We start from the raw sequence: 23,017 nt of genomic DNA on the forward strand, positions 1-23,017 counted from the left end.
TGCAATCTGGCTTCTGATCTTATCATTCAACTAAAACTTCTCTGTCCAGAATGATCAATGATCTCTTTAAAAAAAAAAAATTGCCTGAAATTGGCCTTTGGGTAGTGAATTCTCTCCCTGCACCTTCCACCTCCAGTGTCAGAAACTCATGAAGAATATCTGTTAGGGTGAGGAGGGGTTGAACTCTGTATCAGTAGAAAGAGCATCCACCCTGACGGACTCATAAACCCTAGGAAAATGTGGGTTGACTTCCCATTATGCCAAGTTGAATTCAATATGTTAAAATGAATTTTCAATAAATGCCTTCCAGGTGCCAATCATTGTTCTTGGTTTGCTGGAGGACAATTTTTTTTTGAGTATTATTTTATCATTTAAAAAAGACTGAGTTCTAAATTCTCTCTCCCCACTGCCCCTCCCCCACCCACTGAGAAGGCAAGCAATACAATAGTTACACATGTAAAAGCATGCAACATATTTCTGTTTTAGCCATATCACAAAAAAGCAAGAAAAATGTGACAATTTATCAATTGAGTACTGTCTCTTATTTTTACAAATTTGACACAGTTCCCAAATATTTGAGAAAAGAAGCCTTTATCAGAAAAACTTGCTATGAAAAATTTTGATATTATTTCACTGTCTGTGAGTTCTGTTTTGGAAATAATGATTTTGAGGTGCCTATGGGACAACCAATTCCAATAAAATACAAAATAGTCTTTAAGTTTCTTCATAGTCTGGCCCCTTTCTATCTTATCAGTCTTTGTATGCTTTTGTGCCCTCCATCTACCCTACGATCCAGTCATACTGGCCTGATTGCTATTCTTTGAACACAAAACTCCATCTTGTCTCTGTGTTTCTCCACGGGTTGTTTCTCAGTCCTGGAATACTCTCCCTCCTTACCTCCACCTCTTAGTTTCCCTGGCTTTGTTCAAGCCTCAGCTCACATCCCACAGAAGGCCTTTCTTTCCTTGACCTCCCAGTAGCTAGTGCCTTAACTTCTGAGATGACCTTCCTCTAGTCCACCAAAAGACAGTAGGATGACAGAGCATGAACCTTTCCCTTCCCCAACCAACCCTTTTTGCCCAGTTGTCCAGTTTCCACCAGTCACAAGATTCCCACTGTCAGTTGGATGGTGACCCCTACATCTTTATTCTGCCGAAAAGACCCCAGAGCCTCAATCTACTTTAACCCTTAGGTACCCTCTATCCTCTTGGAAGCAGACCATCTGCTGTACCATTACTGCCCAGGGTCCTCAGTGCTTTGCCATCTGCTTGACTACTTCCCCTAATTACTACCTGGACTTTCCATCTGTCACAAATTCAACATGACTATGAATGCTGTGTGGTCTATTCCATCAGAATATCAGCCCCTTGAAAGCAGAGACTATCTTGATTTTCTGTTTCTATCTCTAATGCTTAGCGCAGTGCTTTACATACTGCAGGTGCTTAAAACATGCTTTTGCATTCCAGTACAAGTAGTCGGTATATATCTTGTATTTGCTTATTTATTTAGATGTTGTCTTTCCCATTAGAATGTAAGCCTCTTGAGGTCAGGGACTGTTTCTCCTGCACATAGTAAGCACTTAATGAACGCTTCTTGATTGATTGCTACTCTAACCACCTTCAAGAAACTCTCCTTGAACCCCTCAGGCAGTTAGGATGCTGGCCCCTTCCCACTGAACTTGAACCTCCTGGTTTACGAGGCACATCTGAATCCTTTCCTATGATTATTCTCTGCATATGGGCTGCATCTGACTAAACTGTAAAGTGCATGAGCAGAGACTGTGCTTTATTTAACCCTTGCAACTTCCTCCTACATTTTAAGCTCAGTCCTCTGTACACAATAAGTGCCTAATGCATGTTGCTTAAAATTGAAATGTCCTTAGTCACTAACCAAAAACAAATACATAGTTATCATCCTCAGAACACATTTATTGAAAATATTGCTTTAACAGGATGGTAGATGAGATACACTATGAAAATATAGATCAGCTATATCAGATTGTGCACCATCTTGGGGAGGGAGGCAGGAAGAGGGGGGAGAAAAATTTAAAACTCAAAAGCTTATGAAAGTGATTGTTGATAAATCAAAATAAATTAATAAAAAATAGTAAAAAAAGAAAAAAGAAAAAAAAAAGAAAATATAGATCAGAAACTTTCTTGAGGGGAAGAACTGCCTGTCTTTTGCTTCTTTTTGTATCCTCAGCCCTTAGCACAGTGCCTGGTATATAGCAGATGCTATTTTACGTTATTCTTAGAGCACTTCTGGGCAGATAGCTTAAGGTAGGAACCATTTTGGGTATTGATGGCATCTTAACAATTGATTGATTGGGGAAGATGGTGGCTGAAGAAGAGAAGAAAGAAGAAGGAAGAGAGCTGAGTCCAGCTGGGCAGATTGGGGGTGGGGGGGGTGTCCAGCTCTTGCAGGAGCAGAGGGCAAAGCCAGGGTTTCTGAGTGCCAGAGAGCTTGGCTCTGGACACTCACCATCATTGTGGGTGGTGTGCTGGGCCCCCCTGGACAGGTCCTGGAGGATAGAGCAGCCAGAAAGGGAGAGACATGTCTCAGTAGATGAACAGCATGAAGTGTCTCTGTATCATGCTGAGGGCTTCCTGGAGGTGCCCTGGGCTTCTCTCTCTCTCTTTCCTCTCTCTCCCTCTCTCTCCCTCTCTCTCTCTCTCTCTCTCTCTCTCTCTCTCTCTCTCTCTCTCTCTCTCTCTCTCTCTCTCTCTCTGGCTACTCCCCGGTACTTCATAGCTTGATTCAAGTCCTCTAGATCTTCCTAGGGGACACAGTTCTTCTGGGAGACTCCTGGGGTTGCTTCTGGCTTGGACCCAGGGGCTATTGCTTCAGCGGGCAGCCACAGGAGAGGCTGGCACTATTCCTTCAGTCTATCCCACGTCAGCAAAGTGACTGCCTTCTGCTTTGAACTTTGAGGGGATGACACCTGCACCACCCTCAGCTCATCCAAACATGGATGAGCATCATCATGGAAGCAACCTGTCACCCAAGTGGTAACGCTAAGGTCTTCCAGGCTCTATGCACCAGCAAATTTGTGGTTGGAGAGATGATCTGGGGTGTCACTCATGACCAAGAGTGGCTATAGTCTTCAGCATCAGTGCTCCCCATATTCACCATCAGAAGTTCCTGCTATTCCACCCACCAGGATCTTCCAGTCAAGTGTCTGGCACTATCGACATCCCATTGCACAGTGGTGTCAGGCCTGGCCCTGTCATCTTTCTGTTCTTTGTGGAAGCCACTTTGGAGAGTCCTGGCTAGGCTGTGCTGCCCATAGCAGAATTTTCACCGCAAATATAAGGTAAGCCAGGTTGCTCACCTTACCTTCTGAGAAGGTCCTGGATTATCTTCCCAAGACAGGGGACAAAAAAGGACCCTACTTGATATCTGATCATTGTTAAGATGCCATCAATACCCAAAATGGTTCCTACCTCAAGCCATCTGCCCAGAAGTGCTGTAACAATAAGGAAATCTTTTGAACCTAGCCTTTGCTTTAGGAATCAGCAAAATACTAAAAAAAAAAAAAACCCAATGCATTCCCACTAATCCTGGCTAAGAACATACTGGGTGATGCCCTAACTTTGGTAGGTATTAAGTGGGCACACTCTGAGGGACTTATTTTGGACAGGGGGTGGTTAATCTTAGGTAGGGAAAGTATGTCTTTTCCTTGGAAGTTGGGCAGATCTCTCCCCTCACCTAGGGGAATACTGCAATGGGGAGACCCTACTCATCCTGTAGATACTGTCCAGAGGTAGAAATGATCAGAAGGGTCTCATTTAGGGTGAAGTTAAACTAACACTAACTTTCTCCTGCCGGATGGACACGCTACTAGAGCCCAGGATACCCCCACTGTTGATGGAAATCTCTTCCTGAAAATGTCTTTTAATGAGTTGGATTAGAGAGGGTGGAAAAGGGAGGATGAAAAGGAGAGAGGAAGACCTGAGTGGACCGCAGTTATCTTGATACCAAATGTATGTGCTGACAGTGAATTTTATGCCGAAGGAGAAAAGAAAATATGTCAATCAATCAACAAGCATTTATTAGGGGCATACTATGTGCCAGGCAATGTGCTAAGCACTGAAGATACAAAGAAAAAGCAAATGTATCAGTGTCCTACAAAAAGTATTTTTTCAGAAGTATAGAGATAGATTATTAACATGGTGACTTCAGATGTAATGCCTGAGTTATAAACTTGTTTACCACCATATGTATTTCAATCATCAGGGATTTATTTTGTCAAGCATTTATCAAAAAACTATCACTTAAAAGCAATTACACCTTATACAGGGATTAAAATGAAACAAAATCCTTCTGCCTGTCATCTTTGAATGGTTGGATTTTTTAATGTATTCAATCAAAAGGTAAGTTCTATTGAGAAGAGGATGAGCAAAGAGCCAGATGTCCTGTGGACTACATTAATAACATCCCATTTACGAAGAATGTCTAGTTTATTGTACACTAAGCCTTCCACAAAGACTTTTAATCACACTCTGAGAAAATTCATGCCGCAGATTAAAAATCTACAATGCCCAAATCTAAACAATGTAAGGTTTTAGCTACACAAAAGGCGAGTGTCTTCATTTGATGAATCACTCAAAAAATGAGAGACAAATCGTTGAAGTGCTCTCCCTTCACAGGGGAAAACATATAAAAGGTAGGGACAGTGGAGGAAGGATGTCAAGTGAGGAGGCTTTCTTTTCCAAGGCACTTGCATGGTCCTAGACAAACAGCAAACAGGAAGAATCATAGACATGGGGTTCTCATCCTACATGCTCATACTAACTTTGTCTTTCTTCTCCCAAGCATTTTTGCTTTCAGCATCAAAAACCATGAGAACCGTTGAGGACGACATGCTCCTAAATCCATTTGGGCTAGGCAAAGCCCTTCAGAAGGAAGACATTGCAGAGAAATCCGGAGCTGCACCTTCCCTTGAACATTATAAATCCGAGGAGGGTGGCTACATCAACGAGGAGGAGAGAAGAAATCCAAAGGTATGAGTCACTATCCACTTCCATTTTCCTTAACATCAATAGAAGTCCAAAATCATTTGTACCTGTCTTCTTAAAGCTCCACAAAAAATATCTATGATTGATAGTTATGGCTTTAATGTAATCCTGTTGATGTCTCAATTATCATCAATGTGATGATTGAAAACCCTAGAAGGTTTTCAGTCCTATTGAACACTGTTCATGCAAGTGTTTCTGAACAAAAATTAAACGGGTGTCACTAATTAACACACACATGTTGTACCCACTTCCATTTTATAATAAGAAAGCTGAAACATAATTCAACTTTTTCTTTTAAACAGAACGTAGGCTCCAAACATAGTTTCTTAAACCGTGGTCTTCCGTTGAGCCTAGCTCTTAAGCAGCTCCCTTATCTTGCACTGAAGGGATCAGTGGCTTTTCCAGCTGACAATGGAGTTCAGAATATTGAATCAACACAGGAGAGGAGAGAGATTGGGGATGAAGAAAACTCAGTTAAATTTCCAATAGGAAGGAGAGATTTTGACAGTGAGTAGTTTTATTTATTCAACTCAGACATCTTAAAAGTTATCAAAAACGGGAATATGGCTTTAGAAATAGATAATTAAAACAATATCAAACAAGAATACCATCGTAAAAATACAATTTTTAATATAAAGCACTTAGCACACAGTAAGTTAACTAATACTGATGAAATTATAGCAATTCTGTTTACTCAGAATTACTACATTAATCGAATCATTCTTGTACTTCTAGTTTAGTCACTGTAATGTAGTTCTTTTAACAATCTAAACTTTTGGAATTCTTTTCTCCCTACACAGTGCTCAGGTGCATGCTGGGAAGAGTCTATCGACCTTGCTGGCAAATCTGATACCTGCAGGCCTACATCATCTTTTCCCAAGAAAACAAAGCTGTTTAGGTGCCAGTGAAACAAAACATGAAAGTTCCTGTGCTTCGTAAATGTACATGTGATCAATGTTTGTATTTTGGAACAAACAGTTGAGATTTTTCCTGGGTAAACTAAATGTAATCATTTTGCCGTATAATAAACTTTGTGAGAATTCAGCACAATCATGATTCATTTGTCTGTTTGACTGATGTAACACCTTCTATGTTCTACATTTCAATCAGACAAAGCACTAGTGTACTTGACATGTTGATCTTTCCAAAGGTGATAGTCATGACCTTTTCGCTGATGACTTGGTTTTTGGTAGTGACTAATACAGACACCCAGGGAACAAAAGAGACAAATTCAGAGTCTAAAAAACTGAGTTAATTTTGTCTGCCCTGCAATCAATTTATTCTTGGTGGCTGGCTTGCAGCCTTTTACTGCTGATCTGGCTAGAATTTGGTTTGATTTACTCTGTAGATTGCTCGACGACTTAGGGATCTTACTCATTTGGAGCCGAGACAGTTCATTTTCATGATCACAGAGGCCATTGTCACCATTCAAATCCACCTGTTTCCTCTTGGGGCCCTTGTTTCCTGTCTGACCACTTGATTTTTTGGATAATCTTTCATTTTTACTTCTGTTCAGCTGAACATTTCCAGAATTTGTTCCAAGGGTTGGTACTCCATCAAATGAATCCGTGCCTTCTATTATGCAAGAGGTATAAAAAAAAAAAAAAGGAAAATAAACACCTATTCAGTACTACTGCCCAGAAGAATTCAGAGTAGACTAACGCATTCAAAGGTTATATGTTTTCAACAAACATTCTTTATATAAAATCCGGTCAGCTGATTAACTAAATAGGAATGCTCTGGAGAGAGAGGGTATCCAATGTAAGCACATCACCATTAAACTCCTCGGTCTTCAATTCTTATCTCTTTACATCGCCTAAAATGTGATTCTCAACAAAATACTTTCTTTTAATAAACAATTAATTTATAATTTTGTCTAGTCACAAAGGTTACTTATAGAAAAAATATTTTAAATATTTAACTCTCTATGACTTTGAGCTAGTTTGCAATTAATCTTAAAAATTAAATTTGTTATGGAATTTAGTACAAAACTAAAAATATTAGCCACTCTCATTTTATATAGCATCTCCATCCTACTTTTTGGGAGGACTGGGAGGGAGGAGGGTCAATCTGGACCTAGGATTTCACTGCTGAAGGGGATTTCCAACATGGAAACTCTCTCTACTGATGCAGACTGGCAAATCACTTGCCCCTTAGTAGAGAACCGCCTGGGACAAGAGGAGGTGAAAAGACATGCTCTTGGTCAGATAAGCAGTAAGTGACAAAGGCAGACCCTTGGATCTCTACATGTTGCTAACTATAAGGTTAGCTCCCTAACCACTAACACCAAGTTGCTTCTCATATTACTCTATATTACCACATTATTTAAAAGAATCTCTTACTTTGTAATTCCCCATTTAAAAGTTAAGCCTGGGGCAGAGAAAACATGGCCATAGATACTACGTTTGGGGAAGATAAATGCTTGGGGAAAAGTGATATGTTCCACTTTGGAGAGGTTGTTTTTAAGATGTCAACTAGACAGCCAGGAATCAGTGTCTGGACTGGAGTCCCAAAGAGAGATTAGGAATGGATTTATGGATCTGAGAGTAGTGTGCCTACAGATAATAACTGAACCCATGAGAGTGGATGAACTCACCAAGGGAAAGAATATACAGACAGAATAGGGTCCAGAGTGGTGTCTTGGATCACATACACTTTTAGGGGGCAGGAGATGGATGATAATCTAACAAAGGTAATTGAGCAGTGGCCAGAGAGGTAGAAGGAGAAATGAAAGACAGCTGTCATCTAGGCCAAGGGAAAGAAAGGGAGCATCCAGGAGGAAGGGAGTAATATATGGTGTCAAATATAAACACCTTAAGGCAGAAATGGCCATTGAGTTTAGCAGTTAAGAGATCACAAAATATTGCTGGGAGAGCACTATTATGGAGTGGTGGTAGGGTATGAAGCCAGATGACGGAGTGGTGAAAAACGACTGAGTGATTAAGAAGCAAAATAGTCAATATGGCCTCTTCTTTTTAGAATAGGGACTTGTGACCTTTTTTGTGTCACGGACCCTTTTGACGGTCTGGTAAAACTGATGGAACTCCTCTCCAAATCATGTTTTTGAATAATTGGAATTTTAAATTTCACTTAAAGGTTAATGAAAATAAAGATGTATTTTTCCCCAAGTTCACAGACTCCTGAAATCTATCCATGGAAGCCAGGCTAAGAACCCCTGTTCTAGAAGCCTGGGAGTAAACGGGAAGAGAGTTTGAGAAGGCTAATTTGAGGAGACGTCAGGGTCAAGTGAAGGTTTGTGAGGACAAGTGAAGCTTGAGAAAATTTGTAGTCAGTGGGAAAGGAGCGAGACAACATGTAGAGATTGAAATGAGGGAGAGGGAATAACCCATGGGGAGAGATCCTAGAGGAGTCTGGAGGGAATGAGATCAAGAGTTTAACCTCAGCAAACAAGAGAACCATCTCCTGCTCAGAGACTAGAGCAAAGGAGAGGATGAATAAATATATTGAGGGGACATAACGTACAAAGGAGAAATGAGAAGACTGGTGACAAATGATCTTGATATTATCTGCTAACAGACAAGAAGAGGCAGCACCGGGGGCTTACAAGAGAAAGGAGGTGTAGAAAAGTCATTACGTAGAATGTGATAGACAATCAATCGGAAGAGAAATGGATTTCCATTAAACAATAAGAGTCTATACAAGATGACAAAAAATGAATTTGTAATGGATATTGCCAGCACTGTTGAGTGCTTCCTTCTAAAAAACATTCAGTATCTCCTGCATCAGCTCAGAAAAGGCAGATGGGGAAGACGACCAAGGGTAGGGAGTTGGCAGAGGTGAGTAACGAGCCAACGGGACAGCAAGGGATTCAAGGGTGGAAGATGCTGGATCAGCGAACTGGTTATCTATGGGACTGAGACTGTTTAGGGAGGAAAGTAAGGGCAGGGAAGGAATGATGGACTGACAGAATAAGTGAAAGGGGAATTGCACAGGCAGGCATAGAGTGAATAGAGTCTGCAGTGAGGATAAAGGATGGGTTTAAGAAGAATAAAGTAGAGTGAGCTGCCTTACAATAAAGAATAATGATCAGAGAGAAGAATTTAAACTTATATGTCTATACATAATAACTTTTCAAATGAAGAACAAAAATGGTATCTAAAATACTCCAATGTTTTTTTTCTTAATTTATGAAGTTTAAGATCAATCAAAAGTTCAAGTGGGATGCTTTATGCACTTGCAAACTGTTATGTAGTTTCACTTAAGCAAAACACAACATTTTATTTCATTTAAAGAAATGAATAAATTTCCCATCACTTAAAAAACTTTGTTTTTTTGTTGTTTTGTTTTGTTTTGGGTTTTCCATTCTGCTGTTAGTTCAGAGTTAGTTATAAACCGTTCAGATAACGGGACAGCAATTACCAGTAAGGGCATTTTGCAGGTGAGGCGTGCATGCTGGCTCGTCTTCTGTCTGGTTCCTCCAGCTGCATCTCTCATGGCTGGTCATGAAGTCCTCTTTGTAAGTGCAAGCAAATTGGGACCTAATTAAGGTTTGTTTCATCTGGTGAAGCAATAGAAGAAAATGAACAATCACTAATATGCTTATTGTTCAGCTAAGGCTCATCTCACAAAAATCCTTTAAAATTCTTCTGATCATTACAAGTTTCATTCATCTTGAGTCCTGAAATCCTTTTCTGATGTCTTGCTCCCTACTGCCTGTGTGGCCTTGGACAAGTCGCTTCTCGCCTAATCAAAGGAGTTGAACTAGACCCATCTAAGGTCTTTTCCAGCGCCAGTTCTATGAGTCTACGAATTCTCACGACAAATTTGTTTTTGTTCATGTATCTTTCAAGTCAGAAATTGGTGACACTGAATTAGAAAAATAAATTAATTTCAGAGAAAATTATGCTCCATGGATAGTATGAAGACTTCTCAAAGAAATTAAAGTCTGACAATTTGGGGGTCATCAGGGAAACAGCACCTTGAATTAAAACTAAGTTATGCTATGAATGACATTCTATGACTGCTAACCCTCTGGAGATTGCATCAGACAGCTCAGTGGTGTGGTTGAAGGACTCAGTGTCAGTAAGAATTGAGTGTGAATCCTGCCTGAGAAACTCAGTGTGACCCTGGGCAAGTGACTTAACTTCTCTCTGCCTCAGTTTCCTCATGTGTAAAATGGGGATAATAATAGCACCTATCCCAGAGGGTTGTTATGAAGGCAGAATGAAACAATACAGGTAAAGCAGTCTGCAAACCTTACAGTGCTTTATAAATGTTGGCTATCATCCTGGCTAAGAGTAGCTTTGGAGCACACTGAAATAAACAACTATGAATCTTTCCAGAGATAATGGCAACGATCTCTACACCAGGGAGAAATGCTCCTCAATTGTGCATTAAACAAAATTAGAACAAGCTTCCATTCAGAGGGCACAGAGAAACAGCAAATCTTTTCCAAAAGCTGCCCATAACCCTAAAGGATAAAGGACTTTTATGTCTCCCAGACTTGAATTTCCCTTGCCTATGACATCATCTGTTCCCACTATCCCACTAAAAATCACTTTTCATTTGCCTCAATTACATGAGATGTTTTACTTTCATTGATGTTTCTTGTTAAAGACAAAAACAAAATATACTCCTCCCTCCCCCCATACACAGAGACTCTGCATAAAAAGGATCACGAAGGTGGTTTCTGCTATCGCAAAACACTGGTTGTCAAATTCACAGATGTACAAAGCTAGGCAGGATAACTAAGGAAACAGATGCCAGAAGCCAGATTCAAAAAGATTTCAACAGGCTGCAACAAGGGGCCAAAAGCAACAAGATAAAATTTATTAGGGTTAAATGCAAAGTCCTGTGCTTAGGTTCAAAAAATTACTAACTGCATAAGAACAAAAGGGATCTAATTAATAGCCTTCCATATGGGAGAAGACAAGAGATTTTGGTCAACTGCAAGTCCAACGTCGCCAATACTGTGAAACGGCTGCCAAGAAAGCAATTTTAATCATCGGGTCCATTAAGAGAAGTATATACTGGATCATGGGGAAGTAATAGTTCCATTATTCTCTGCACTGATCAGACTGCACTCGGAGTACATGCTCAGCTTTAAATATGACATGTCAATGGAGACCCTGACAATCTAGAGAGCATCTAAAGGTCCATGACCAAGATGGTGAAAGGTCTGAAAGCCAAGTCATATGAGGAAGAGTTAAATGACCTGAGGTTGCTACTCAGAGAAGAAATGAGGAAATGTGGATTAACTTTAAACGTATTTGAAAATTGCTATCACATAGAAGATGAAATAAGCTTATTTTTATTGTAGCTCTGTTACACGTAGCTCTAACCACTGGGTATAAGATAAAAAGATGTAGATACTACTCTCTTCATAAAATTAAGAATTTTTAAACAAGTCATGTCATCCAGAAATGGAATGTAAGCTCTTGAGGGCTAGGATTTCCCAGTACATAACAGGGCCTGACACATAGTAGGCTCTCAATAAATACACGTTGATTTGAACTAGTTGGAATAAGCCATCTAGTGAAATAGGGAGCCCTGTCACTCAAAATGTCCAAGAGAGGTTATCTGTATCCCCATCAGGGAGATCAGAGAAGGAATTCCTGAACTGGAAAGGAGGCTGGACTCTCTAGGGTCCCTTCACACACTTAAGATTCTTTGATTTTATTAATTCTACCCCCAAATAGGGAGAAAATGTTAAGTTGCTGCATTAGATTGTATTTATAACTTTAAAAGAGGCTGCTTTTCCTTTGTTCACAGAAGTTGAATTTCTGTTCACAAGATTAGTGGTTACTTAGAATTGAGATTTCTTCCTGTTGCAAATTTTCCAAATCTCTCTGTTTATTTGTATTGGAATCACAAATAGGCAAAACAATTCTCTCTTGAAGCGGCTTTTGAAGTGCTAAACAACTGAGAATAATGTCCAGATTCATGTGTGGCTGTTCAAATCGTTTTAGGTTCGAGTCACATGAGGAGAAGAGATTGAATTTTGCTTTAGAGTGGTTTCCCCTCCCCCACCGCCACCCTTTGGAAAGATTTCCACGCGCAGTAAAATTGCAATGAACTTCAAGTTTGCCAAGAATTGGTAAAGTCCTTTTGCCACAAACTGTTTTTAAACTGAAATTTTTAGGAGGTTCCCAGTTTGAGGAAAATAGTACCTCATATAGGAAAGCCTGACTCTGGTTATATTAAGGAGAAGAATGAGTCAAACTGCTAAAAAGTTACAACTATTATCATAAGTCAACTGCATTAACAGTGAAATGGAGTTTCCCTTTTTAAAAAAAAATGTTTTACTGATGTCTTTTGTCATTCTATCAGTCATTTGGAGGAAAGGGGAGAGAAAGCTCCCCCTCTCCTTTTCCAGATTGAACCCTCCAAGGGAACAAAGAAAAAATTAAGAAAGAATGGCCAATAGTGCATCAGACAGTGGACGCAATATTCTGTTCTAGCATTTCCATGTCTCAATGCCATGATAACAGTAACAAAAATAATAACAGCTAATATTTATATAGTGCCTACTATATAACCAGGCACTATGTTGAGAACCTAACAATTATATGATCCTCACAACAACCCTGGGAGGTAGGTGCTATTATTATGCCCATTTTACAGATGGAGAAACTGAGGTAGACAGGCTAAGTGACTTGCCCAGGAACCAACAACTAGGAAGTGTTTGAGGCTGGATTTGAACTCAGGTCTTTCTGACTCTAAATATATATATTATCTGTTCTCTAGGACCACCATTTTTTTTTAAATAATAGATTTATTTTTAGTTTTCAACATTTACTTCCACAAGATTTTGAGTTCCAAATTTTCTCCCCATCTCCCCCCCCACCCCAAGATGGCATGCATTCTGAATACCCCTTCCCCTAGTCTGCCCTCCCTTCTACCTCCCCCCCTTCTCTTATCCCCTTCCCCTTCAATTTTCCTGTTGGGCAGGATAGATTTCTATACCTCATTTCCTGTATATCTTATTTCCCAGTTGCATGCAAAAACAATTTTTTTTTAACATTTATTTTTAAAACTTTGGGTTCCAAATTCTCTCCCTTCCTCCCTCCCCACCCACCCTCATTGAGAAGGCAAGCAACTCAATACAGGTTATACATGTATAGTCATGCAAAATGCTTCCATAGTAGTCATGTGGTGAAAAACTAAGTATATTTCCCTTAATCCTATCCTGCCCCCCATTTATTCTATTCTCTCTTTTGACCCTGTCCTTCCTTAGAAGTGTTTGCTTCTAATTGCCCCCTCCCCCAATCTGCCCTCCCCTCTATCATCCCCCTGCTCTCTTGTAGGACCACCATTTTTTGTTTTTGGCTTTCAATTACTGAGAGTGCAGCTTTCTTTGAGAATTTTTTTACCCCCCTTTATATTGTGTATAATACTCTTTGGGCTCTGGTTACCTTGCTCTGCACCAGTTCATTCAAATCTTCCAGCGTGTCTCTGAATTCCTTATATTTATCCTTTCTTATTAAATGATATTCCATTACAATCACAGACCCTAGTTTTTAGAACCATTTGTCAGCTGATTGGGGCCCATTTTGTTTCCAGTACATTGCCACCAGAAGAGGTGCGGCTCCAAACACACTGGGACGACTCAGACACCTTCATTTCTGTCCCGGACATCGTTGGGGCCCAGCAACAGGATCGATGGATAAAAGGCTACAGACAGGTTAGGCACTTTCATTGCATGATTCCAAACTGAACAAATGGACCAGTCCACAGTCACTCGTCTTCCCATGGCCTCACCAACATTGACTATCTTTGGTTTTTGTCATCTTCGACAATTTTGGAGTGTAAAGGGAAAATGCAAAATCTGTTGTTGTTTATTTTAATTTGTATCTCCTTGTTAATGGATTAGAGAATGTCTTCAAATAATCATTTATAGTTGGAATGAGTTTCTAAGGCTCAAGTATAATAATTAAAACTTTAACTTTAAAATTATAAATACCCTTTCATATTCAGTTGTTTTCTTTCTAATCAGTACATAAACATTTTTTAAAAATTTAAATTGATATTTTCCTACACAAAAGCTCCTTTTACATTAGCAAGTTGTAGGAAATAGATGGCACAATGGATAGTGAACTGGGCCTGGAATCAAGAAGATTTGAGTTCAAATCTGCCCTCACCTGTTGGTTGTGTGATCGCGTGCAAATCACTTAACCTCTGGTTGCCTTGCTTTTTCAACTGTAAAATGGGGATAATAAAAATGATACCAACCTTTCAGGGTTATTGTGAAGATCAAATGAGATAATATTTGCAAACAACTTGATATAGTGACTGACACATAGTAGTTATTATATAAATACTAGCTATTATTATTATTATTATTATTTATATATTCCACTTAACTGTTAGTACCACTATTAATTATAATTAGTTTACCTTCATTCTTTTTCAATGTTTCTAAATTTACTATCATTCCAGATAGAATTTCAGCCCAGTTTTGGTTTAATTCAAGTCATCAATTATTCCAAGTTGTTTATATTGGAAAAAGCAAGAATTACCCTTTTCAGTTAACTTCTAATTTTTGGTTCTGTATAGACTTCAAAGTATCAATTCCTGTTTGACTCTGACTAATGCAAAGTAAACAAAGAGAAAACACAAAAACCTCACAATGGATATGTTTTTGTTTTAACCCCTACTTTTAAGTATTCTTTATGAAAATACTATTAATGCATCAATTGACCATCTTAGCATTTGATAGTGCTGACTACCTCCTCCTTCTCAAGCCTCTCCTTTGGCTTCAGTGATACTCTACTGTCCTGCACATCCTCCTGTCTTTGACTTCCATTCACCTCACCCCTCACTGTAAAGAGCAGGGACTGTTTTTTGCTTTTCTTTGTGTTCCCAGTTCCCGGGAACTGTATCACAGTTCTTGGCACATAGCAGGGGCTTGATAAATGCCATCTGACTGACATGAGAAGCAACATGGTGTGGTGGTTGACTTTGGAGTTGCAGACATGGGCAAGAGCACCAACAGTGGTACTGGCTACCTGCAGGATCTTGTGACTTGTCCACGATAGTGACTTGTCACCATCTGGGCTGAAGAAAAAGACAATCTACACTGTGTTTACCTGGTCTGCCAGAGACATTTATTATTTTATAAGCAGCTTGCTTGAAGAGTAAGTCTGTCCAACAGATTCCCCTATTAATCAGAAAACTCTCTCATTCAAGTCATTTCCAACTCATAGTAATGATGGAACATTCCAGGGCAACAAAGGAACCGATGCACACAGGCTCCAATTATGGTTCTGAATGATGTCCCAAAAGGAACATTGGTAACGTGAGCCCATGCTAAGGAAGATGACTTCTCTGAAAAACTAAGGATGTTCCCTCTCTAGATCAAGTCAAAGGTTCTAATGACTCGGGGGATTAAGAAGATATACAGTGTTTTCAAATTCTAATCTGGTCAGAGATTCCAGGGAAACCAAGGACACCATGACATGCCAGGTCTTCATTTTTGTAACGTAATGAAGGCCGGAGTACTGCAGGTTCTCTAGGCCTTTAGTCTTTTCCGGCTCTGATCAGAGGACGAGACACGATCTCAAAATGCTCCGAACCAACCTCGTCTGTTCAACAAAAACCAGCTTTTCTGGGCTTCAGTGCCACCAACATTCTTTCCCTCCCCCAGGGTTAATCATCTTTGATTCCTCCCTCGACTTCTCAAACGAGCTACCATCAAATCAGGCCTTCTCTCCTCCCACAGGTTCAAAGGCCCCACTAAGATAACATGTGTAAAGCAGTTGGCAAACCTTAGTCTATAAATGCCAGGTATTATTAGCTATTATTGCTCAGGCCCTTCAAAGATCAGAGAAAGATTAACCCTCCTATTTTCTCTCTTCAAATTCTTCACAATCCTCACTGCACAATGCTGCTGTATTTATCTTCTTCAAACAGGGCTATTCATGTTCTAAAATGGGACCCTATCGCCTACAGCATCAAGTTCAAGCCTGGTATTCATGGCCTGCCAAAACTGGACCCTGTCATATCTCTATGACTTTCTTTTCTACTATTTTCCATTGCTTTTCCTGCTGTTCTCTGTCTAGGCCTTCGCCGATGCTGTTGGCCCAGGCCAGAACAGTCTCTCTTCCTTTCCATCTCCTGCCCATTCTTCAAGATGCGATTCATTTTGACCTCTTTCTAGAAGCCTTATTGGACTACAATCACCATAGCCAGAGATTTAGAGCTGGAAAGGACCTCAGAGAGCAGTTAATTCAGCCCTCTCATTTTCCCAGTCCTTCTGATTCCAAGTTCAGTGCTCCATCCATACCCAATGCTTCTCTAATCTTCTAATTAAAATTATAGAAATTGAGAGTTACAAGGTATCTCAGAGATCATGCATTCCAACTTTTTAGACAGTTAGGTGGCTCAGTGGATAGAGCTCTGAGCCTGCAGTCAGAGAAATCTGAATTCAAGCCTCAGACACTTTCTAGAACTAAAGCAAGTCACTTCATCTCTGCCTCAGTTTCCTCAACTTAAAGTAGGGATAATAACAGAATCTACCTACCAAAGTTGTTGTGAGAATCAAATGAGATAATATTTGTAAAGTGCTTAGCACAGTGCCTGGCACATAGTAGGTGCTCGATAAATGCCTGTTTCCTTCCTTCCACTTGCATAGAGCTGAGTTTGATTTACTCGTTAATTGCAAATTCACCCGACTGTTTCTAGCTGACCCCAGATCATACTTCACATTAATCCACCCTAGATATCATGGGACATTCTGCCATCCTCCCTACCACCCACATGTACCCTCACCAACTTGTCCCCTCTCCTCCCCCTTACCTCTCCTACACATAAACACTTCCCATCTCTTTCTCTGGGATCAATAATCTAATCACAGTATTAGCATTGCTTCTGGAAATGGTGTGATGATCAACTCATTGCCCTATGGCTCCACTCAGCATCCCTGTGACTCCTTTCTCTGGCCACTACTCTCTTCTATGTGTTGCCTTCAGTACAGAACTGGTGTTGGGTCCCAATTTTTAACACTAGAAAGAGCTAAATAAATGCTTTTTCACTCATCCAGACAGAAGAGCCAGAGAAATTAAGGACATTGACCAAGATGATATGAGATGGGCAATTCACAAACAAGTCATCAAACATACCAAATCTCCAAATTCAGTCTCATTTCCTGCTTAAAAATACACTTTACAAGACAGGGTTTCAACTGCAGAGAATAGATTCTTTCCACAACCGAAAAGAAAATTTTCCATCAAGAGAGTCAGAGTTAAAAAGCATTTACAAGCTGCTAAAGTGTCCAGCCATAGTTAGCTCAGTGACATTATTTTCTTTTACAATTCTGTCATTCCAACAAGTCCTATATCTGATGAAGTACCAGAGTCAGTTGTGTATCTGGTTATATAGATTCTTGAGGCTTCAGCTAGAAGAGTCATATACTACAAAACACAGAAACACCGACTCGATTTCCCTCTGAATTACTTTATGTCAGGGCTATTTGCTAGGCCAGCTAAAGAGCTAAGTAAAAACCATAGAAAAAATAAAGTAATAGAGCTACAACATCAAAGGTATTCATGACCGGTTTTACATTTCTTAGAATAAACCACTGGAATCTCACTGATTACTCTTCACTTAAAGAGATCATGTGATCTGAAAGATGGTGATGTAAGTTAATGAACTGAATATGCATTTTTAAAAATTAGAAAACCAACTATGCAAATAGACTTCCCTGATTTAGTTGTTAGGACTATTTTTGTCTCTTAAAGAAGTCTAGTAGAGTGATTTTTTTTCATTTATTTAGTATTTTATTTTTCCCCAGTTACATGTTAAAACAATTTTTAAGATTCATTTTTAAAATTTTGAGCTTCAAATTCTCTCTCTTCCTCCTTCCCCACTCCCCACCCCCATTGAGAAGGCAAGCAATTCTATCTAGAAGTCATGTAAAACACTCCATAATAGTCATGTTGTAAAAGAAAAAACAGAACCCTCCCCCCAAAAAAACCTAGTAGAGTGATTTCTTTTTCAATTTCGGAGAATAATTTGCACACAGGTTGGACCAGAACAGGCTGGAATTTGCTTACCCAGTGCTAGCTACAAATTTCAGCTTTCCCTTGGGCTGGATCCTTGCCGGGGCTTATGAAGCACCTTGTTGATCAGTGAGAATAAGAGGGATTTAGGTCCTCACTGGTTTTTTAACTTTTTAAATCTTTTTAAATCCATGTGAACAGCCCTAGTGGGAAACCCTACTGGGAAATCTAGCATTGTAGACAGTTTATCTTCTGAACCACAGTTCATGGTGACCAGAACCACTTCTTCTTGGTCTGAGCAACTCTACCACATAACTCACATTACAGGGCAGGACCCCATATTCTATTTTGCATATATTTTAGAGAAATTTTTTATTTTTATTTTATATTTTTAGAGGAATATTTTTCCTCTGAGGACTGTTTTTGCTGCATCATAGAAATTTTGGTATATTGCTTCATCATTACCATTTTCCTTTCGCATAATCATTCCTTGTTTCTATGATTTTGTTCTTTGACTTACTTATTATTTAGGATAGTATTAAGTTTCCTCATCTGCAAAATAAGGATAAAAATAGGGCCTACCTGCCAGAGTTGTTGTGAGGATCCAAAGAGACGGCATATGTAAAGCACCTGGCAAGCCCTAAGTTGGTGCTATATAAATGTGAGCTGTAATTGTTACTGGACTTTATCCTCATTTCTTCTGGTCTCCTAGTCCCAAGCTATATGCTGACATCTCTCTCTTTGTTCATTCTCCTTTGTCACACTACAGCGGGTTTCTAGAAGAGGAAATACTTTTAGGTTTTCCTCTATCCCATTCCCCTCTTAGCACCCATTCAGACCTCATCCACTCCTGCCTTCGCCATCAGTTTCTTTGGAAGGGCCTTAATCTCTGGAGGCTGACTCTCAGAAAATAATCAGTCATGAAGAAGGCTGTGTGGTTTGATGAGAAGTGCTCTGTCTGATGGGTTATGAGACCAGGTCCAGCCACCATGTACACACCATTACCATCGCCACTCCACCCTCTTTAAGGCCCATCCTACCACTGGATCCAAGGTACCCACCCCTTCTACTTTGGAAGCCAGCCACCTATGGGGACATCTCCTTCCCCCTCTCCTGAGGTTTGATCCAGTCTTGGGAAGCATACCCACCACTCAGAGGTGGTGGTCTCTTATGGTATCCATCCACTCCAAAGAAAGTTCATCACTCTTCCCTCTACCCCCATGGGTACACGCTTCAATGCCTCCCCTCATTATTAACCCTTCTAGAGAAAGACTAGCCTCCTATATTCCTTTCTTCCACCCAAGTCTTTCCACTCGCGTCTTCTTACCCTGCTCTACAAAATCTCCCCATGTAGATGTTCAGGGACCAGCAAAATTATGATCCTTTCTCTGCTCAAACCCATGGCAAGCTGGTTCCTTCTTACTCTTCTCTCCCATACTGCACATGAGTGACTTCCCTGTTTTACCTTCACTCATCTCCTTTTTGAGGGAATGTGGATTTCAGTCTGCCAAATAGTAATCCAATTCTTGTCCATACCTTCTTCTTCCTGCGTTTAGCTCCCCTTAAATCTTTATCCTCATACATCCTTTTGTCCCCTAATAATTCTTTGTTTTCTCTTTGGCCGTTAGTTATTGTTTTAAAAAAAAAATAAAGGTTTTTTCAGGTCTTGCCTTACCTTAGAAAGCTGAGTTGATTTATGGTTTAGTCTTTTCTTGTTAACTGTACCTATTTTTTTTTTTTTTGGCATTCTTTTGTATCCCTAATGCTTAGTACAGTTCCTGATTCATAGGAGGAACACAACAAATGCATGATGAATGATCGGCTGAATAGTTTAGAATTCACATAATCTATGCAATTCTGGCTTCTTTTGGAGGAACCAATCAAATGTTTCTCCTATGTTGAAATTCTATCTTTTTTTTTTTTAACCATTGCTCAGTTATGTAGATTATCTTATTTGGGGGGGTGCATCACAATCTTTTCCTTGATTTCTCGTGGAGAAGTAGTCCTAGATTATTTAAATGAACATTTCTTGATAGATAAAAGTCTTTCTTTTAGCTACTTTTGGCTACTTTAATATTCATTGTTTGGCATTGAATTCCAGAACTTAACCACTCTGTGCCTTGGTGTTTGTCAGAAATTTGTACTAATTTTGTACTGATTTGTACAGGTCCTGATGATCAATACTTTGTTTTCTGTTTTTAATAGTTATAAAGGACAGACCTGTTGTCAGTTTCTAGGGTATTGTATTCTGACTTCATAAATGACTGTTTTTCTGAGAATCTTATGATCTTTCAGTTATCCTTTACATACCATGTTTTCCAGGTCAGTCACTTCGGCTCTCATAAAATTCATGTGTTCTTCCAATGTAATTTTCTTTTGTTTTTGTTCTGCCTAAAGTTATTCCACTTCTTTATTAAGTTTCAGGCCTGTCATTTTTTCTTATGGCCTTTACTGTCTTGAGAAAATTCTGTCATCTGTTCTAAATCGTCTACTCTCAGACTTGTTTTACTGATTTCTTCTTTAAATATCCTGAGCTCTGCACTAATTTCCTTTGAATTTCTTCCTATAATAGTTCAATTTCTCTTTTAAACAATTCCAGAGTTTCTTGTTCCATCATTTCTGGGGATTCTGCATAACTTACTATCTTTTTTTCATTGTGAAATTTTGGTTCAGTTTCCATAACACTGCAATATTTATTCATTGCATCGTGATCTTTTATTGCCTGCTTGCTCATTTTTCTCTTTCTTTATGATTTTGACTGTTGCTTTATTAGCTAATTTATATTCAATGTCTCAGGCATCAAGGTGACACAGTGGATAGAGCACTAGGCCTGGAGTCAGGAAGACTCATCTTCCTGAGTTCAAATCTGGCCTCAGACATTTACTAGCTGGGTGACCCTGGGCAAGTCACTTAACCCTGTTTGCCTCAGTTCTTTTCTGTAAAAAGATCTGGAGAAGGAAATGGCAAACCACTCCAGTATCTTTGCCAAGAAAACCCTAAATGGGGTCACAAAGAGTCAGACACAACCAAACAACAATAACAACTCAACCTCTCTCTTGGCCTTCTGGTCATTTGCCATCTTTCCTCTGTTCTCAGCATTATTCCTCCACCTCTCATCCTTCCATTGCCATAGAACATGTTCTCTACTGTCCAGACCCTCTGGGCAAGGTGAACTTAAGCTCTTTATGTTGGGATGTGTGGAGATTTGTTGGGATGCCTAGGAAGTGGAGAGGACTACAGATGCGTTTATACCAACCCTTTCCTTTAGGTATGGAAATATTTGCCCCTCTAACAAGCTCTGTATCACTGGGTCTGTTCACCTAGTTCACTGTTATCATACCATTTTTGTGTCATGATGCCCAACAAGTTCACCAGAAGTGGGGAATTCAGACTGAGTCATGACATGAGGATACCAAGGTAGAGGCCACTGCTGTTGAAGTCTGGAGCTCAAGCATGGCAAATCCTTTGCATTGGGCACATAGTCCACCAGCATATGGTTAAGGTGAGCGAGTGGGAGCTTCAGGTAGTTTCACTCTCCATTATCATCTCAGAAGGCTTTAAATCATGTACAAGCAGTCTCCTCCTCCTTCCCTTTGTGGTACAATTCTAATTACTATATATTATAGTATATATTACATATATATATATAGTATATATAAATTATAAATAATTACTATAAATGTCTATACTATAAATTATTAAAAAAACTGTTCTAAGATTGCACAACCAGAGACCGGGGTTGAACATAACTTATATCGCCATCTTTCAGATCACATGACCTCTTTAAGTGCAGAGTAATCAGTGAGATTCCAGTGGAAAAGAATCATTATTGATTGGGGAAATCAGGAAGGTTTCATGAAGGAGCTGGCATTTGAGCAGGGTCTTAAAGGATCATTAGGATTTCACCAGACCAGAGAAGTGAGCAGAAGGTCTTCTAGGAACCTTAAACAGTGTAGAAAAAAAGCACAGGAAAGTGCTGGGGACAGAAAACTAAAGATATTAGAAATGCAAATAATGAAGGTAGAATGGAAAGAAGACTGGTTTTCGAGTCAGAAGCTCTGGGCTAGAACCCCAGCTCTGCTACATACTCCCCATCTGTGGGACCTTGGCTAAATCTTTCAACCTCACTAAGCCTCAGTTTCCTCATCTGTAAAAGGAAGGAGTTGGACAAGGAAACCTCTAAGGTCCTTTCTAGGTCAAAATCTAAGGCTTTTTCATCTTTCATGCTTCATTTTCCCTTCTCTTCTTCTTCTTTGAAAACAAGAAAGATTTAAATAGCAAGAGGCACATTAACCAAGATTGCAGAGATAGAGTATTTTTATAATAGTCAACTTAAAAATTTACAATATTCTCTTTAAAATTGATTTTCCTAGATATGTTGCATTTTATCCTGTATCTCCTTTATGTAGTATGCTACCACCAAAGATGTTTGTAGTTGTACGTAACATCCATGATAATATAATTTCATGTATAACTTAACCAAATTAATCATACCGTACCTTTATTCTTTTCTCTTCCATAGATTTCTGAACACGTTCTCTTAAAGGCTTGATCAGGAATTCATTTGCTTGTGTTGGAGAACTGAATAAAAAAAGAATTAGGTAATGATAATCCATCTTCTAAGGTGGCTTTTATTTATTCTGATTTTCCCCACAGAAAGCAGCATTTCTATGATCTTAGATGATTTATTCTTGATTATGAGTCTCTGCAGTTTTATATAATGGTGCTTTCACCTCCTTTTTCTTTTCTTAGAGTCCTGGGAGTTAATTAAGTTTACACAGGTCATTTTTTATGTAGGCCATTATTTTCATTTCTTAAAAACTCAAATTTTAGGCAACGATTCAGGATGTAAACTTTCAGGCAATTATAATGATAAAAATTATTTTTAAAATGAATTGATTTGGTACCACTTCTGAATGCTGGTCACCCTAATCACAATATCACAGAATATCAAAACTGGACAGGACCTTAGACGTGACCTGGTACAACACATGCCTCAAAAAAGAATCCTCCTCCATTCAGTCTTTGCCAGAAGATCTA

General features: G+C 39.4%; 2 protein-coding genes across 3 annotated transcripts in view; one reads left to right on the plus strand and one right to left on the minus strand.

Annotated features, from left to right (window-relative positions):
- Positions 1-4,217: 4,217 nt before the first annotated feature.
- PMCH (pro-melanin concentrating hormone) lies at positions 4,218-5,534 on the plus strand. Its single transcript, XM_027855882.1, is given in 3 exon segments — positions 4,218-4,725; positions 4,728-5,003; positions 5,321-5,534. Coding segments are annotated over 3 exon segments (618 nt in total). The 5' UTR covers positions 4,218-4,596; the 3' UTR covers position 5,534.
- A 115-nt stretch (positions 5,535-5,649) lies between these two features.
- The window catches only part of PARPBP (PARP1 binding protein), a 75,617-nt gene continuing 58,249 nt past the window's right edge, over positions 5,650-23,017 (minus strand). For both annotated transcript variants that reach the window (XM_027855881.1, XM_027855880.1), the window contains 3 exons: positions 22,477-22,558; positions 9,399-9,537; positions 5,650-6,593 (listed from right to left, as the gene is read on the minus strand). In XM_027855881.1, the coding sequence (XP_027711682.1) occupies positions 6,250-6,593; positions 9,399-9,537; positions 22,477-22,558 (565 nt within the window). In that variant the 3' untranslated portion in view covers positions 5,650-6,249. The remainder of the gene's footprint in view (positions 6,594-9,398; positions 9,538-22,476; positions 22,559-23,017) is intronic.

Source organism: Vombatus ursinus, unplaced genomic scaffold, assembly GCF_900497805.2.
Source record: "Vombatus ursinus unplaced genomic scaffold, bare-nosed wombat genome assembly UNPS02011334.1, whole genome shotgun sequence".
Lineage (NCBI taxonomy): Eukaryota > Metazoa > Chordata > Mammalia > Diprotodontia > Vombatidae > Vombatus > Vombatus ursinus.